General features: G+C 42.6%; 2 protein-coding genes across 2 annotated transcripts in view; both read right to left on the reverse strand.

The window, feature by feature from the left end:
• Window positions 1–3,492: 3,492 nt before the first annotated feature.
• Window positions 3,493–6,085, reverse strand: LOC123508451 (ecdysone-induced protein 74EF-like). Its single transcript, XM_045262198.1, has 3 exons — window positions 5,814–6,085; window positions 5,271–5,545; window positions 3,493–4,694 (listed from the first exon to the last, which is right to left on the reverse strand). The coding sequence occupies exons 1-2, from the start codon at window positions 5,906–5,908 to the stop codon at window positions 5,272–5,274; spliced, it is 369 nt and encodes a 122-aa protein (XP_045118133.1). The 5' UTR covers window positions 5,909–6,085; the 3' UTR covers window positions 3,493–4,694; window position 5,271.
• A 21-nt stretch (window positions 6,086–6,106) lies between these two features.
• LOC123508450 (visual system homeobox 2-like) overlaps window positions 6,107–18,414 on the reverse strand; it is a gene marked incomplete at its 3' end in the record, with an annotated part of 55,731 nt that continues 43,423 nt past the window's right edge. The window contains exons 4-5 of the mRNA XM_045262197.1: window positions 6,704–6,899; window positions 6,107–6,336 (exon numbers count right to left, since the gene is read on the reverse strand). Of these exons, the coding sequence (XP_045118132.1) occupies window positions 6,107–6,336; window positions 6,704–6,899 (426 nt within the window). The remainder of the gene's footprint in view (window positions 6,337–6,703; window positions 6,900–18,414) is intronic.

Here is an 18,414-nt window from a genome sequence, read left to right on the forward strand (position 1 = left end):
AGTTGAGACTAATAAACAAGATAAAGAGTAGCTATTAGCACCGTTCATTCACCATATATATGTAGATAAAATGACAAAATAGGGAGAAAAACAGAGCAAATCCTCTAACCTCATTTTTACCATTAGTCTTTTTTATTCCTATTTTCTTCATAAGATTTCTGTTTACACGACGCATGGAAGTCCTCATACATCTCGTGAACCAAGAGGCATCCGTTCAGGAACTGCTATGTGTGGGCCTGGTGGTTTCATGTAGCTTCCTTTGTATACTCTTATGTGCTTATACGCTCATCTGAGAGAGTGAGTGACTTTGACCTGTTATATATACGTACCTTCTTTTGCCGTTCTTTCATTCATGTTTTTTATCCTTGCACGTGCAGCTTTTCACTCTGTAACTGCAACTGAAGGACCACTGCACTCACACTACGTAAAACTCAGGATTATGAATTGGATGTAAAATGATATGTAATAAATGCAATATATACAATCTCTCTCTCTCTCTCTCTCTCTCTCTCTCTCTCTCTCTCTCTCTCTCTCTCTCTCTCTCTCTCTCTCTCTCTCTCTCTCTCTCTCTCTCTCTCCCAATTTTGTTCTTAAAATCTTTGGGTTTGAGACTTTAAAATGTCTAACTTAATAATGCTCTAAAGAAAAAAAAAAGTTCCTTGTTGGCTGCATTGTTTTACGAAAAAGTTTAAGACTCTTGCAGATCGCGAAAGAAACACCTGAACTTTTAGACGGAAGACAGAATGATTGATTGATTTAATTTAAGGCGCCGCACAGGGAGAGAAAGAGAGAGGAAAAAATATTGGTTTAATTAAGAAGGTATTGAAATTTCAGGTGTTGGAGATACATTACTACTTATTTCATTAACGTTGCTAGATTATTAATAGGATGAAAACACTTTGCTCTACCTCCTTATAACGTCGGATTAAGACTGATATCCTTAATCGTTTTATTATTATTTCTAGTGACGACAGAGACTATTATTAAAGTTCCCATAACAATTTTTTTTGCAGTGGTAATACAGTAAGTAGAATGGTCTAGAGGTTGTGTGAGTTAGTGGAATGAGACACCGAATCATTTGATAGGTAAACTTAGGAAAACACCTTTCAAAACACAAATATTTTCCATGAGAGCTTGTTTTAATATAGAGAAATAAAAGTTTACTGAGAATGTGAACTCAGAATATTTTCGTTCAGTTAAAGCGTGTCACCGAATCTTTTGAGAGGTGAAATTAGGAAAAACACCATTGAAAACCTAGATAACTTTTCATTAGCGCTTGTTAGAATGAAAAGAAATGAAAATTTACTGAGAATGCGACCTTCAAATGTGTTGGTTCAGTTAAGGTGTGAAATCAGTACTACAAACACACTTCATTACGATCAATGCCTTTTATTCTCACGTGTTCATCGTCAGAAGACTACAAGAAAGCTACATATGTACAGAGTCTACACATGTTTACAAAGCTCTACATATACATTTACAATACATATACATAAAACATAGCAAAGAAATTTCACGTTTTTTTTTTCTTATTTTTTGCTCTTGTAGTGAAAATATACACATCCTTTCACACGTGTCTTTGTTTTTTATTATTTTTTTTCCTTTTTTGTTTTCGTGTGTGTGTGTGTGTGTGTGTGTGTGTGTGTGTGTGTGTGTGTGTGTGTGTGTGTGTGTGTGTGTGTGTGTGTGTGTGTGTGTGTGTGCACACACACACACACACACACACACACACACACACACACACACACACACACACACACACACACACACACACACATTCATTACAAACTGTATGGGGATGTAGGTTTAATATTTTTCAACATACACACACACACACACACACACACACACACACACACACACACACACACACACACACACACACACACACACACACACACACACACACACACACACACACACACACACACACACACACTTTAATATTGAGACTTTTGATTCTAGGGTGATTCATGGGGACACAATAAAACGCACACGTGTACGCATAAAGGTTTACACGAGTCCTGGTGGCGCTGTAGCCTTGCGTGCTCGGTGGAAGGAAGGGAGAAAGGAAGGAAGGAGGCAAACATAAAAAAGAAAAGAAAGAAAGGTGTAAATAAATGAGTAAATAGGTAAGTAAATTGGTAAATGTATATACAGAAAGTGAGAGAAAAAGAAAAAAAAAGGAAAATATTAGAAAGAAAGATGGAATGGGTGAATGACTAAAGAGATAGGTAAGGAATGGAATAAATATGTCAAGTAAATGAGTAAATAGATACATAAATAAATAGAAAGAGAAAGATAGGCAGATAGATAGATAGATAGATAGATAGATAGATAGATAGACAGATAGATAGAGAGATAGATAGGTAGGTAGAGAGGTAAATAGAAAGATAGATAGATAGATACATAGATAGATAGATAGATAGATAAGTAGATAGAAAAATAGACGGAAAGATTGATAGATAAATGCATGGCTAGACAGATAGAAAAAAAATGATGGATAAATACGAAATAAAAAGGATCAGATAAATAAAACAAAGAATAGACAAAAAGGAGGAATATCCCAAATTAAGTAACGAATCAAATAGAATAAAAAAATGAATAAATAAATAGATAAATGGAATCAAATTGGAAAAAAAAAATAATAAAACCTACAAATTGCAGTCGAGTAAATAACAAAATAGAAAGAGAGAGAGAGAGAGAGAGAGAGAGAGAGAGAGAGAGAGAGGGAGAGGGAGAAAGAATATATATGTAAACAGGACAGAAACTCTTAAATAAATAAACACAAGAAAGGAAAAAAAAGTCTGTTCAGTTCTGTCCAATATGGCGGAAAGACTTTGTTTGCTTTATGACTTCACCAGATGAGGAGGAGGAAGAGGAGGAGGAGGAGGGGGAGGAGGAGGAAGAGGAGGAGGAGGAGGAGGGGAGGAAGAGGAGGAGGAGGAAGTGGAGGAGGAGGAGGAGGACAAAGAAGAAGAGAAGGATGATTGAAAGTTGTGAATAAGTTCCTGAATATCACTTAAATGTAGAGTTGCAGTAGTAGTATTGATAGTAGTAAAGTAGTAGTAGTAGTAGTAGTAGTAGTAGTAGTAGTAGTAGTAGTAGTAGTAGTAGTAGTAGTAGTAGTAGTAGTAGTAGTAGTAGTAGTAGCAGCAATGATAATGATAATGATAATGATAATGATATTGATGATAATATTAATGATAATGATAATAATAATGATAATAATAATAGTAATAATAATAATAATAGTAATAATAATAATAATAATAATAATAATAATAATAATAATAATAATAATAATAATAATAATAATAATAATAATAATAATAATAATAATAATAATAATAATAATAATAATAATAATAATAATAATAATAATAATAATAATAACAATAATAATAATAATAATAATAATAATAATAATAATAATAATAATAATAATAATAACAGCAATGAGACTGCTTTGAAAGAAAAAAAAGGAATATAATTTTCCAAGTATAGGAGACTCAGAAGAGAGCGAGAACGAAAAAGGGGAGCGAAAACACCGAGGGAATGGGATATTGAAGTTCAGAGAGAGAGAGAGAGAGAGAGAGAGAGAGAGAGAGGATAATGTGAAAGGGAGGTGAAAAATTAAGTAAAGGAACCAAAACATGAAGACATTTAAGAGAAGAATAATTATGGGGAGTTTTTGGCCAAGGAAGTTATGAGATACAGAACGAATAATAAAAAAAATGAATAAATAAAAATATAGAAAAAGAGAAAAGAGATCAAACTTATTTTGATTAGGAAATGAACTGTTTGGCACAAAATGAGTAAATGAAAGAAAAGTCTAATGAATTGTAAGGTTTAATAACGATACATTCAGATGCTCGATGAGGAAATACAAGACTAGAAAATGCATCTCTTTTGATCTGATTAAAAGGACATATAACTTAATATTGCCTTGCTTTCAGATATCAAAGGAATCAAACGAGGGAAAAGAAGAAAGAAAACGTAAATACTCAATAGATGAATAAAATAGTAAAGATGGAAAGGAGGTCGAGAAGAAAAAAAGAACAAAAACAGATCTGATTATAAGGACATATAACTTTATATTGCCTTGCTTTCATATATCAAAGAAATCAAACGAGGGGAAAAGAAGGAAGAAAACTTAAACACTCAGTATATGAATAAAACAGTAGAGATGGAAAGGAGGTCGAAAAGAAAAAAAGAAAAGCGAAATTAACAAAAGAAAACCCAATAAAGAAACACAACAGAGAAAAAAACATGAAAGAAGAATAGAAAAAGAGAAAAACAAGAATAAAATCACAGGAAAAATTACTCAATAGACGAGATAGGGAAAAGACAAGAAATGAAGGAAAAAGAGAAAATAAACGCTACATTATAGAAAAAAATAGTAAAGAAAGAAAAAAAAAGTGATTTTGGAAGATCCTCATTATGATTTTATTCTAATTTCAGTCTTATGAAGAGAGGGATGGAGTGGGACTTGGCTGAGTGACTGATGCTGCAGCGAGGGTGACGGGCCAAGGGTGACGGGCCAGGGGTGACGGGCGAGTGGTGGGCTGCGGCTGGGGTGACGGGCTAGGATGTTCTCCGGCGGGCTGAGGCGAGGATGAGAGTGTGATGAGGGCGTGGCAAGGAAGAGTCACCGGTGGGAAGTCGCAGGGAGTCACAGGGCAGCTCTCCTTCTGTTGGGGAATCGAGCGGGGATTGAGACAAATGCCATGCTGTGTTTCTCATTATGTTTTTGAAGTTGTCTATTCCAGGCCACCCTAGCAAAATTCACGTAATCCTTCGTGTAATTTTCTATATGTCCGGTCTTCTGTATTTTCTTCTTTTACTTCGTTATCCACTATTGTATTCTTTGTATCATTACTGTTTGATATTATTACACTCATATTTGCTGACACGTAATATAACTGACAAATAACGAAAAATGAGAGTAACGTTCACACATGAATCGACTGCAGCATGAAAGCAAAATGCATTATCACTATTAAACACACTATATTAATTATCATATCTGTTTTTTTTTTCATTTTAATTGGAAAGATTTGTTAAAAGTTATTACATTATTTGTGGTTACTCTTGGTTGTTGAGGAGGAGGTAATGTGTTGCCTTAGAATAAAGCCAAGGAGGAGAATACAGGAATGGGGACTTACCTGCGAAGAAACCCTGTATTGTGGGAGAGGAGGTGATTATCTTAGAAGAAAGCTTGGGTTTGGGGAAAGGGGTGTGATATGTTACGTTAGGGGCAGCATTACCTTAGAAGAGAGCCTGGTGGAGGTGGTGGGTGCGATGGGGCGCGGGAGGGAGCGCTGCCCCTAACGCGTGGAGCGGAGGGACTTGTCGTTGTGATGACTCCTGTTCCTGCTGCTGCTGCTGTTGCTGCTGCTGGTGTTGAAGGTGCTGCTGCTGCTGGTGGAGAGCGTGGGCATGGGCGTGAGCGTGACTGAGAGCCTCGTGTGGACTCATGCTCTGCAGTAACATCGCGCTGTGTTCCTGTGCCCGCTGTCTGAGAGCGGCGATACTGCTGGACCTGAGGGAGACACGGCGTGGTGAAAGTCCCTTGGTGGGCATTAGGACGTGCCATATGACTAGAGTGTGTGGTGTAAGCTGTGGTGAGTAATGTGCTGCTGGATGTGGAGTGGCTATGGTGAGTGATGCAAGCTGTGGTGTTGAGTGGTGAGTAATGTGGCGCTGGGTACCTTTGATATACTGTTATGTTTCAGATGAGTTATGAGTGCAATTAGTCTTTTTTTCATACAGGGATGAGGCGAGCAGTGTTTGTTGTGAGTGGCTCTCACCTGAAGTCATCGGTGGGCAGGTGGATCTTGCTCTCCACCGCCTCGCTGTCCCTGCTCCCCTCGTCCTCACTCAAGTCACCGCAGCCGTCGTCCATGTCGCTCAGATCTCCGCTTCTCTCTCCTTTTATCTTGCCACCACTACTGTTACTATTGCCTCCACCACATGCACTGCTCCCTCCGCCTCCACTACCACCCTCTCTCCCGCCTTCCCCCTCTATTCCTCTTGCACACTCTCCTTCTCCTCCTCCTCCTCCTCTTCCTCCTCCTCCTCCCCCTCCTCCTCCTCCTTCTCCTCCACCTCCTCCTCCCCCTCCTTCTTCTCTTTCCCCGCCTCCTCCACCTTCTCCCCCTCCTTCCTCAGAGTTCGTCCCCGTCGCTCCTCCACCTCCGCTTCCCTCCCCGGTAGTTTCTCCGCCGTTCAGGTCACGTTTGTCTTCGTGGCCATCAGCGCTTTTCTCCGGGTCCTTCTCGTCCTCCACCTTCTGCAGCTGCTGCGCCGCCTCTATGCTCTTCCGGTGCATCCCTGTCAAGAGCAGGCAGTGAGAAGAACGTTGAAGGTTAGTTATCTTCGTTGCACAGGCACTAATGGTGGGGCAGTTAAGGGCAGTTAGTTTTATCTCAGTGGCTTTACGGACGGCGTCGTGGTGGGCAGGCTGGCCGCCCACCTCGCCGCCGCCCCGCCTCCCCACTGGCACGCCCGCTCCGCCGCTCTTCACGCCGCCCACAGCACAACTCCTGACCCAGGCTAGCAGTAACCCCTGACTCCCGTCTCTACCCACGGCAGCGCCATTAGGCCGCCTCTGACCTAACGCAGCAGCGTCAGAACCTTGTGGCCAATTCAGTTGAGGTTGAGGAGCGTGCGGCAGGGACCGGGCGCCGAGTGGACTCACCTGGACTCTGACCCATACCTAGGAGCCAGGGCGCCGGACACTCCTCGCCCGCCTCCACGGACTTGACGATGGACTCCGGCAGCGGCAGGGAGTGTCGCACCATGGCGCCGTACAGGCCGTACTCCGCCATGATGGTGCTCTTGCCCCACGTCTTCTCCGTCTTGCGCCACTTCGCTCGACGGTTCTGGAACCACACCTGTAAAATGGAGGAGGTGTGTGAGTGTGTGTGTGTGTGTGTGTGTGTGTGTGTGTGTGTGTGTGTGTGTGTGTGTGTGTGTGTGTCCTTCATTCCTAAACTCATGAGAGGTGGAGAGACATTCAGTGCCTCAACTACGGCCAGTGGTGGGTGAGGAAGTCCTCATAAGTGTGGCTATGGGGTGGGGGAGCCGGACCGCTGGTCTACTGGTCATGTTTACACTCGCCGCCCCACCTGGACACCAACACTTCATCAGGACATGACGTGAAGAGGGAAGGCGAGGGCGGAGGGGTTGAAGAATGGGAGGCGGGGATCTGAAGGGGCGGTAGGGAAACTGGAGAGGCGGTAATAAGCTCTACTAAACCCACAAATTTCACCTGACTTCCTGGGGGTGAAGCGAAGGATCGGCACGGGAATGTCTAACAACCGCTCGTCGCTTACTCCGCCCACTAATTCACCGTTCGTTTTCCTGCATACCTTAGAAGACACCCAAGTAAGCGCACATCCAAAGCATAAAACATCAAACATCAAACATCTACATCTACAACTGTTCAAAAGTCAAGAGCGCGTGAGGTGAGCGCCATCTATAGAATGACACCAGCATCAGTTGTTACGTTCAGCTTGAGTATCACTAGTGGCCTAGATGTTTACAATTCTCTCAGTCATCCTGCAGTGTCCAGGGAGTTACGCAGGCCGATAGAAGCTCCTCTTTATGTGTTACCCATCCGCTGTGTGTGTATTATCATAAGGCACTGTATTCTGAGACACTTCTGAACACTACGTCAAAAGTGATAGTCGAAGTGAAGCGAGTTTTTAAGAGTGTTTTTACGGTTATGGTGACAGGAGAAACAAGATTTTTATACCATATATAAAAACTTGAGAACCGGGTTAATCATCTCTACGACTTTATAAATAGTCCTAGTGAGAGAAGAGCGTTTCTAGGACTGATAAGGGAGTGAGGACATGAAGGTATCTAACCACCGCTTCCCTATAGACTCAGCGGTGCTTTGTTGAGATCGTCCCTACCAGCAGCAGACAATACGCAGCCACGTCCAAGGTTAGTTATGGTGTGATTAAGAAACACTGCTATTTCTCATGTATCTGGAAATGGTATGGGTGGATTAGAGGTATGGAGGTTATAGGAGAGTTTAGAGAGAGGAGCCAGTGTTCAGATGTGAAATGACCGAACAACTCTGAAACCCAATGCGAGACAGTGAAGCGATGATTGAATGATTTCGAAATGACTGATCACTCCTCACTCAAGCTGTAACCTGGCCACTCCTGCCTGCCCGCCTTGACCTGACTTCACATTTCTTTAGTGTATTAATTTTGGGGAAAGGAGGAAGAGAAGGAGAAATGATCAAGGGAACTCTGGTGGTAATATAGAAAGAAAACGGAGGGAGGAGAGAGAGAATGGTACTGTGAGAGGAGAGTGGGGAGAGGAGATAGTAGGGAGGGGATGGAGAAAGGAGAGAGTAGGAAGCGGGAGGGGGTTGAGAAAGGAGGAGAGACTGGGAAGGGGATATCGCCTCTCCTTTCCTTCCTCTTCCTCCCTCCTCTCTTTACCCTCTTCTTCTTCTACCGCCACCTCCAAACTTTCTTCAATAATTTTCTTGATCTACACTTTATTAGAAATTAATTAAAACTTTTCTCGTATTCCCCGCCTTGCTCTAATTAACGCTTTGAACGATCGAAATTAAGAAAGTTTGCCGGTGAGTGGAAGCGCCAGGCAGCGGTTACCCTCTTGTTGTGACGTCACTACTTCCACTGGTCACGTGACAACCTCAGTTACTTGACGCATCATCACGTAATTGTTATCGGGTTGTTGCCTCTAATCTCCCTCTTTGCCTTTCCTTGTGATTGCGGACGGGGAGTGAACGTGAAGGGTGACGTATATATAGATTAGAGAATGAAGGAAGGGAAGGAGAGATGAAAGGAAATGAAGGAAGGAGGAAGAGATGAAAGAAGGAATATGTTTTCATTTCCTTACTTTATGGAGTTCTTTAAATCTATTGCATTTATTCACCTTTTTATGGCGCATATGTACTTTTTCGCAAGAATATAAAGTTTTATTTACGGTCAATTTCAGGTCATATATAATGTGAAATACTGATGAATTATTACAAACAATTAATTTATTCCTGATAACGGAACTCTTATGCAGACTATGCCAAAAGAAGCTAAAGAGGATACAAAATATAGCGGAAAAAAATAAAGTGAGGAGAGATGAGAGGAAGAAAAGAGGAAGAGGAAAATCTCGGTTCCCTAGAGAGGTGGTCACTTCCCGTAAGTCCCGGATCAGCCGTGGTTGAGAGGAGGGTGGCGGGACGCAGACTGGACAGATGAAAGTAGGTGTCCCCATCTAATAATGCCCTGTGCAATTATCCTTAAGTCCCGCGTTCTTTCTTTGCGCGGCGGAATGGTTACCGCGGCGCTGGTCATCTCTCCCTCCAGCCTTAAGTCCCTCACTCACCAGAACAGGTGGGTATTCATTATTAGGAGCCAGTGATATGAACAGTTAAGAACATAATAACATAGGGAGACAAGGGAAGCTGCAAGTAACCATCAGGTCTACACGTGTCAGCTCCTTTATTGATACGTAGCTTCCTTTCATTCTCCTCCATAAATGTGTATTGCGACCCTCGTTCTCTATTCTCCCTGTAAAAATATATAAGAACGCAGTTGAGAGAATAGCGAGGAAACAGAAGGATGATTTTTTTTTTTACATTGCAGAAATATTTACGAGAAGTTAGTACAAGAAATGGTGTGTAAAAAGTATGTATGTTAAAAGAGAAAACTGTCTAGCCAATGATATGAATGGTACGTTTACGCTTATTGGGTGTAAGGGAGGCTGAGACTGAAAAGGTGAACAGGTAAGATAAAGACTGATTATTACTCCTGCCTTTTCATTTAACATCTGTCCACCTGTAAAACTCCCTCTGGTTAGTTATGATTCCTTATTGAATACCTTTTTCTTCTTATCTGAAGGGACCGGTCAATGTATACAGTATAAATAATTTTCTAAAGCAATGCCTCTCTCGAAACAAAATGAGGAAAGATGTAGCTCTACCTGTCAAACTGTCATTACTACCTTCATCATTCCTTACCCAATATTGTTTTTATTAATAGTTGATCTCTCACTTAACCCCTTCAGTACTGGGACGCATTTTTACCATGAGTTTTGGGTATGATTAGACGATTTTATTTACATTAGGAAGGATGTATTGAGGTCAGAAGATTAATAGCCGAAGTCTTCACTATTTTAATCCCCACAAGTTTCAAAAGCTGTAATGAAACCACCAAATAGTAAGCAGAATAGATGTGAAAACGTGTTATGGTACTGAAAGGGTTAATACAACTTACCCAAAATAGAAAACACGTGTAAATATAACCATCATACTTAAATAAATACTAATATCCATCTTTTCACATTCCTGTCTAATATTGTACATTTACTAAACATCTGCTCATACTTCTCTAATGTTCCTTGTATTGAGTTTTCCTGTATTCTGTGTCCTAATGCTCTGGTGTCCTACTGTTTTATGGACCACGCGACCTCTCGGCATTAATATAAGGTGAATGAAGGAAGAGGAAAAAAGAGGAGGCAGTGGTGGTGGTAGTGATGGTGGTAAGAGGAAAATATTAAATGTCCCTTAAACAGCATCTCTGAGTGTTTTTCATCCTTCACCTCCTTCCCTTCTTCCTTCCTCTTCCTCTTCTTCCTCTTCTTCCCTCCTCCTTTCACACTCTTCCTCGAGCAATAAGTCAATTAAACTCTCCGCGTCTTCTATATTAAGTCCCTTTATTTAGACGAAGCTCAATTTAGCGCCGAAGGGGGAGAAGGAGTTGGAGGAGGAGGAAGAGGAGAAGGAGGAGGAGGAGGAGGAGGAGGAGGAGGAGGAGGAGGAAGAAGAAGAAGAAGACGAGGAAGAGCGTTTTAATGACCCCCGTCTGTAATTCGTAATAAAGCCTTTCTCTTCTCATCTCCCTCCATAACCTCCCCGCCCTGCTGCCCTCACGCGGCCATCCTCGTAATGAAAACTGGCCGCGGCGGGCGAAGTTGGGTCATTCCAGGCCATTCCAGTCCATTCCTGGCGTTCCCGCGCGGCTTGGACGATGACTAATGACCAATACGACTATTATGAAAGGCTGGAAATTGGGCAGCGACAAGGCGTGGCTCACAATAAGTGGATGGGGAGTCTAAGTGGTAGTGGCGGTGGTGGCGGTGGTGGTGATGGTGGTGGTGGTGATGGTGGTGGTGGTAGTGGCGGTGGTGGCGGTGGTGGTAATGGTGGTGGTGGTAGTGGCGGTGGTGGCGGTGGTGGTGATGGTGGTGGCGGTAGTGTGGTGGTGTTTTAAGGATGATGTGGTGATGGTAGGGGTGTACAGAGGGTTATGAAGGTGATGAGCGTGTGGTAAGGGTGTCAATGCTCCTTCCTCACTGTGTTTTCTGCATCTCAACACGTTTTTTTCACCTATCACGCTCCGGTACAATCTTCTGCTAGTTATTGGAGAGAGAGAGAGAGAGAGAGAGAGAGAGAGAGAGAGAGAGAGAGAGAGAGAGTCAGTGGCTTGGTCCTCTCTCTCTAACTTTCAACTTCCTTCTCTTGACAGTCATCCACACGACTCATCCTCATAACTCAGCCATCATCTTCCTTCAGGCTCCTTCCTCCTCCTCCTCCTCCTCCTCCTCCTCCTCCAGGTCTCCCATTCGGCTTTTATTTCCAGTCATATACCCTCTCTCTCTCTCTCTCTCTCTCTCTCTCTCTCTCTCTCTCTCTCTCTCTCTCTCTCTCTCTCTCTCTCTCTCTCTCTCTCTCTCTCTCTCTCTCTGTATGTGTGTGTGTGTGTGTGTGTGTGTGTGTGTGTGTGTGTGTGTGTGTGTGTGTGTGTGTGTGTGTGTGTGTGTGCGTGCATGCGCGGTGTGTTCGCCAGCGTGTATACATACCTGATCACTGAAACGAAAAAAAGAAATCAGTTACTGTCATAATGAAGGAATTTTACGCCTGAGAATGCAAATACTGAAGGATCTGAGAATTTGAGAAGATGAGTGAGGGAGGGACAAGGGGAGAACGCCGAGGGGAGAGGGGTGAGGGAGGTGGGTAGTCTCCTGTGTGGATGTCCCTCACAATCCCTCACTTTAACGAGCGCGCAGGGCCTCAAGGGGCCACTGCGGGGACCCTGAATCAAGTTTGGGTAATTCAATAAGAACCCAGATAGCCAAGGCGCCCCTCACAACAAGCCATAAAGTGGGGACGTTTGGGTGGCCACCGGACCCCTGCTACTCCCACCACCACACCCCAACAGACCCCTGACCCCCCGACCCCCTGCTCCCAGTCTCTCTCTCCCTCACTCATCGGGACCTTCAAACTCCACACCACGTTCTTCATATTCTCTGTGGCTCGCATCCTTCTTCTCCTTTCGCTGTTCTCTCGAAGATCAGCGCTGTGTATGAGTCTCAGTTGTCTCCGTCCCTTGTATCTGCCTCCGTGACTCCCATTCTTTGCAGCTGTACAGTAATTTCATCCCTCCATCTCACTCTCTTCTTCTCTCATCTGGTTTTCTTCAGGTTTTCTTAATCGGTTCGTGGTTTTCTCTTATTATTACGCGACCAAATCATATCTCTGTTTTCACTCCTCCTCACATCCTGTCTTTCCTAGATCTGATGCTGCTCGTTCTTCCTTTGTGTTTTGATAAATGTGTGAAAAGATAAACAGAAGGATTGATATAAAATTGATGAAATGATGAGGGGGTTTCCAGACACACACACACACACACACACACACACACACACACACACACACACACACACACACACACACACAGAGAGAGAGAGAGAGAGAGAGAGAGAGAAAGGAGGGGGATCTTAGACTAAAAAAAGCTGAGTCAATCCCTAACGAGCCTCTCTTATGACGTATGTCCTCGTTGCCTCCCTCCCACCCTCTCTCTCTCTCTCTCTCTCTCTCTCTCTCTCTCTCTCTCTCTCTCTCTCTCTCTCCTCCGTCGCATCATGTTTTTATCTGTCTATTTCCGTGTTTTTTTCTTCATGTGTTTATTTCCATTTTCTCTTCGTGTTTCTGTTTTCGTGTTTCTCTCTCTGTGTTTTTTTTTTTTTTTTTTTTGCTATTCCAAATAAAAGTCGTTTTCATTCAAAGTATTTTTCCACTCTTAATACAAATAAATTCTCATTAAACTCTAAATCATTTCCTGTTTCAAAATGAGTTTTTCCTCAGTCTTTTTTTTTCTATTTCGCTGAGTTAGAAAATTTCCTTCCGTAGACACGTCATTTCCCTCCGAAGCTCTTTTCCAAATTAATTAGGTCTTTTCCAGATGAAGTGGAAGCACTTTTACGAGTATTTAAATACAAGCTCATATCTCTCTCTATCCTGCTTCTTCCCACCTCCCACAAAAAATAATGTAAACTACTTTCGAAACACTTTTTTTTATTTGTCTTTCACAATATTTTTTTCTATTCGTAGTACAACCGTTTCTTGCCCTTCAAAGACAAATCTGTTTACTGTTCTACTTCAGATTCAAACTCAAACACAAGTATTTTCCCATTCAAACTTAGTCTTTTCTTACTTGGGCTTTCTTCGCTTAAAAAGTATTTTCCACGCAATCTTTTTCCTTCCGATAAAAGAAAATTCACATCAGCTCCTCATTCCTCTCACATAACAGACCTTCTTCCTCTCACTCCTCTCTTATTTTGAAACGCTTTGCTTTCTCACCACGACTACTTTTCATGGCCACAAAGGTGATTGGCCGGCTTTTCAAGAGTATTTCTCATGTTTATAATTTAGAAAAGTTGTGTCTCACTAGAACCCCAAATACATTCTTAAAAAAATCGTCTATCTTCAATTAGAGACTTTGAATGCAGTGAAGATGTGGTACAGAAGTGTTTCAGAATTTGGTCCTATATGTCTCTCTCTCCCGTTTAGTCTCTGTGTCTCACTCACAGCGTAGGTCTTCCAGTGTCCCTCTCACTAACCAATCAAAGCCTTGTGTTATCCCCAGGAGGCCCTCTACATTGTCTCTAAAAGTCTTGTTATCGTGTTGATTCCCTTCCACCTCTCCTTCATTTTCTAGCTTACTCTCTCCTGATCTCCTTCATATAATGCCTTCTCTTCCTTCTCTTTTAGCCATCTGTCTCCCATTCCTCCTTCCATTCTACCTCTTATCTCTTATTTTGCCTGTTTCTTCTTTTATCTCCCTTTTCCATTCCCTGGCTTCCATTCCTTCTCCATTTCCCATTCTTCTCCTATTTCTTCTCTTCTTTTCTTCCATTCCTTAGTTCCATTCTTCCTCTTCTTCTGTCACCAGCCTCACAACCTCGTCCTTGTCTCCGTTCCGTTCCTCCTCTTCCCCTTCCCCCTTCCCTCACCCTCCTTGCTCCTCCATCTGGGCCCGTGTGCAAGCATGATTCACATAATTCCCGGGGCCAGTCAGTGAGCATAATAATTCCCGTTGAGGGAGGCATCAGGGAGCGTGATTCATATGCGCGAGGGAAGCCGCTGCCGTAATCTGATTTCTCCTTCAGTAATGGTCTATCGATACAAATTTGATCATTGTGTTAGCTCGGCGCTGGGCTCGGCGGCCGCTGGGAACGAGGCTTTAATATCTCCGTCGGGAAGGATATTTAATACTACATTAATCATACAGGGCATCGCCGCCTTCCAGGGGTCGTATCCCGCCGCAGCGCCTCAGGCCGGCAGCGTCCTTGCGGCCAATCGCTGCAAGGGTCGAGGGGCGGCGGCAGGGCGTGGGGCGAAGGCCGGGGTGAGGCGGGACCAGCGGCTATCACCAGTAATGTCCCCAATATTTCTCCTACAGACCGCGGCGAAGGTCCCTCCCTTCTTTCCCGCTTCCTTGCCTCCTATAGTCTTCCTTTTCTTTTTCGCTTTCCGTTTCTTCCTCTCGTATATTTCTTTAATCCGCATCTTCCTCTTTTCTCCTTTTCTCTTTTTATGTTTTCTAATGTTTTTTTTCCCACGTCACTACTACCTTCCTTGCCACTCCATCTTCCACCCACCCTTCCTCCTCCTCCTCCTTCTCCTCCTCCTCCTCCTCTTTAGTAAGGAATATTTGTGGGCAGTGTCGTGGATTTGTAAACGAATATAAATATCAATACACAACTCATTTTCTTCCTTCCCTTGTGTGTGTGTGTGTGTGTGTGTGTGTGTGTGTGTGTGTGTGTGTGTGTGTGTGTGTGTGTGTGTGTTATGGTGCATTTACATAGGCCATCAAGGAGAAAAAAGTGTGCTATCTCTTTTCCATGCTCTCTTGTGTTCCCTTCATCCTCTTGTTCACTTTGTTCCTCTCTGCCTGACGTCACTCCGCGTTAGGTGTTTGCTCTATTCTGTTTTATTCTCCCTTAAAAGCTGAACAAGTAACTATTCTAAACTCTCTCTCTCTCTCTCTCTCTCTCTCTCTCTCTCTCTCTCTCTCTCTCTCTCTCTCTCTCTCTCTCTCTCTCTCTCTCTCTCTCTCTCTCTCTCTCTCTCTCTCTCTCTCTCTCTCTTTAATAACATAGGAACCTTTCATTCTCTTTCTCATTTTCCTCTCCGTCTCTTTCTCACTCTCTCTCTTTCTCCTCCCTTCAAAACCTATTGGCCTTTTCTCCTTTATTGTTATATTTCGTCTTTCCTTATTCGTACATATATACCAGAATTACACGGGTTTACTTTTTTTTTTTGCTATTGTTATTTACTTTTTATCTGTTCCTTCTGCTCTTCCATTTATTTTCTTGTCCTGTCGTGTTCTCCTCCCCTCTTGTTTCATACCTGCTGTTTCATATTCTTTCTTATCTTCCTTTCGTTTTGTATTTATTCGTTTATCTCATCCTCCTTCTACCCTCATTTCCTACTCTCTACTATCTTTTTTGGTCTCCTTTTCTTCTTTTCTTCCTCATCATCCTGCTGTCTTTATTTTTCGCTGTCTACCTCAGCCTTTCCTTCTCTCTTTTTCCTCGTTTCTCTTTCCCTCTTTCAATCCATCGTCCCTTTCCTTGTTTTGTTTCACTTTTGGTATCCCCGTTTTCTCTCTGGCCCCCACACTCCGTTACTTTGTCGCCTCTGTCTTGTCGTCTTCCTATGGCTGGTAGGCGCGCTGTGTGAACGTAGCCAGTAAATCATGAATGCTTACGCCACGAGGAGCAGAGTCGAAAAATATGGTAATGTATCCCCGGTAAAGTGAAAGAGAGACGGTCCCTCATGCATGTAACCAGTTTGTCGGGTAAAATCTTAGCGTCACAAGGAGAGATGACTTTGTGTTGTGACTGTGTGTGTGTGTGTGTGTGTGTGTGTGTGTGTGTGTGTGTGTGTGTGTGTGTGTGTGTGTGTGTGTGTGTGTGTGTGTGTGTGTGTGTGTTTCTTTTTCTTTTTCTTTATTTTATGGCCTATAGCGCCTGTAGGTATATACTTGAAGAGTATGTATGGGAAGCGCTGTTCAGCTTCCACCCATTAGTGGTGCGTAGGCAATTCTATTTATAGTGGTACCCATATTAGGGCCCATATCACCACCCAATCGCATCTTTGGTGTAACCACCTAGAACCTGGGTATCATGGTGACGTGTAGGTAACTTTAAACCACTCGACAAATGTCAAAGTTTCAAGGCAGTACATGGTGGGATTCGAACGTACGCGTGGACGTCTGCCCGATCCCGCTCTTAAGTTCTAGTTGTTTTTAGTGTATTTAGTGTGCGAGTGATTTCTGAGATGGACCAAGCTAGTTATTTGAGTTATGGTACGTTCTCTATCATTCTATCTATCAACCTATGAATATTTAAATTTTATAGAAGTGACGCAACTTTGCAGATTTGAGGAGCTGGTATAAGAAACGTGGGGTGCAAAAAAGAGTGAGCTGGAAAGAGCGTGGGTTTTTGCTTTTGTGTGTGAATGTTTGAAGCTCGAGATGCGAGTAGAGCACGAGGGATCGGAAGATGGACCAGTGGGTGCGAGGTTATTCACTCTGACTCATGGCTTGTCTCACTGTGGTGAAAGTTCAATATTTACAAGAGAATCTAGAAGTTGAATGTTTACAAGAAATTTGATATTTACAAGAATGTTTGCAGTCAGATAAATATTTACCATAAATTAAACATTTACAAAAAATTGAGTATTTTGAAAAAGTTGAATAATGACAAGAGTATTAAAAAACAATTAATGTTTACGAGAATCAAGCTATTTCTACCGACTCATTGGATGGTCTCATTACTGTAGAATTTAAATACTGGCAAGAACTATCCAATCTCACAGCAAGGTGCAGGCAAGAGATGGACGATTCCTCACTTCAAATCACAATGGCATTTCTGTGACCATTTCCTCCCCTTGTGTGGCTTTTACTTACAAATAAAACACAAATATAGTAAATTCAGTCCGTGCATTGGATTCATGTGACGGTGGAATCATTCTATCAATGGGCAACAGATTAACGGGATTTTTTATTCACCTGATATAGAAAAATTAATACACCAGATGCTCGTGAAAAAGGTTCATTCTTCCTCGATTAGAGATTAGCAACACTAGAGAAATGTATGTAAGAGAGAGAGAGAGAGAGAGAGAGAGAGAGAGAGAGAGAGAGAGAGAGAGAGAGAGAGAGAGAGAGAGAGAGAGATGGAAAAAAAGCGGTATACGACAAAAAGCTTTCAAAATGGCACACATAGAATGGAATAAAAGACTCAATAATGAAAAAAAAAAATCGTGTGTATCTTTGAATATCAGAAATCCCTTTTATCTTATCTCTTACTCTCTCCCTCACTCCCTCCCCGCACCCACACACACCACCACCAAACCCTTTACCTGTACCTTGCTCCTATCCTCCCTTCCTCCCTGTCCCTATGTCCCTTCACCCCAGCGCCACCTCCCTTCACCCTCCCTCTCCCTCTCCCTGTTCTCTCTCTCTCTCTCTCTCTCTCTCTCTCTCTCTCTCTCTCTCTCTCTCTCTCTCTCTCTCTCTCTCTCTCTCTCTCTCTCTCTCTCTCTCTCACCGCCTACTCCTATAAGCTGTGGCCTTCGAATGTACAAAAACTCAACTTTTTCGTGCCGCCTTTTTTTTTTTTTTTTTTCGGTTCGTGAGAGTGACAACAGAACGGCCTCAGGTAAATGCCAGTCGAGAAATTCGCAGCCTTTTTTCCCTCAAAATTCGCAAAGGTGAGTGGCGGCGAGAGACAGGATGAAGGGAAAGCTTTTTCTATTTTCGAGTTTTCAAGAGTCGAGGAAACACTGGTGACTTTGTGTTGCAAGATACATGTCAGGACCGAGTAGTGATACTTGTGTTGCAGGATACGTGTCAGGCCAGAGTAGTGATACACCTACTATATGTGTTTACAAATGGCAATGATACTTTTTCTCTAATTTCTTAAGTCAAGTTCTTAATTGTTTTAAAGTTTTGAAAAACTGATGGCGAATTAACTGAATTTCAAATAATCGGTTCATTGGTGATAAACAGTGAAAAATTGTTTAGATAAATATTAAGAATTATAACTGGAAACCCTGGTAAGGCACTGGGGAGCATTACA

Source organism: Portunus trituberculatus, chromosome 24 (genome assembly GCF_017591435.1).
Source record: "Portunus trituberculatus isolate SZX2019 chromosome 24, ASM1759143v1, whole genome shotgun sequence".
NCBI lineage: Eukaryota > Metazoa > Arthropoda > Malacostraca > Decapoda > Portunidae > Portunus > Portunus trituberculatus.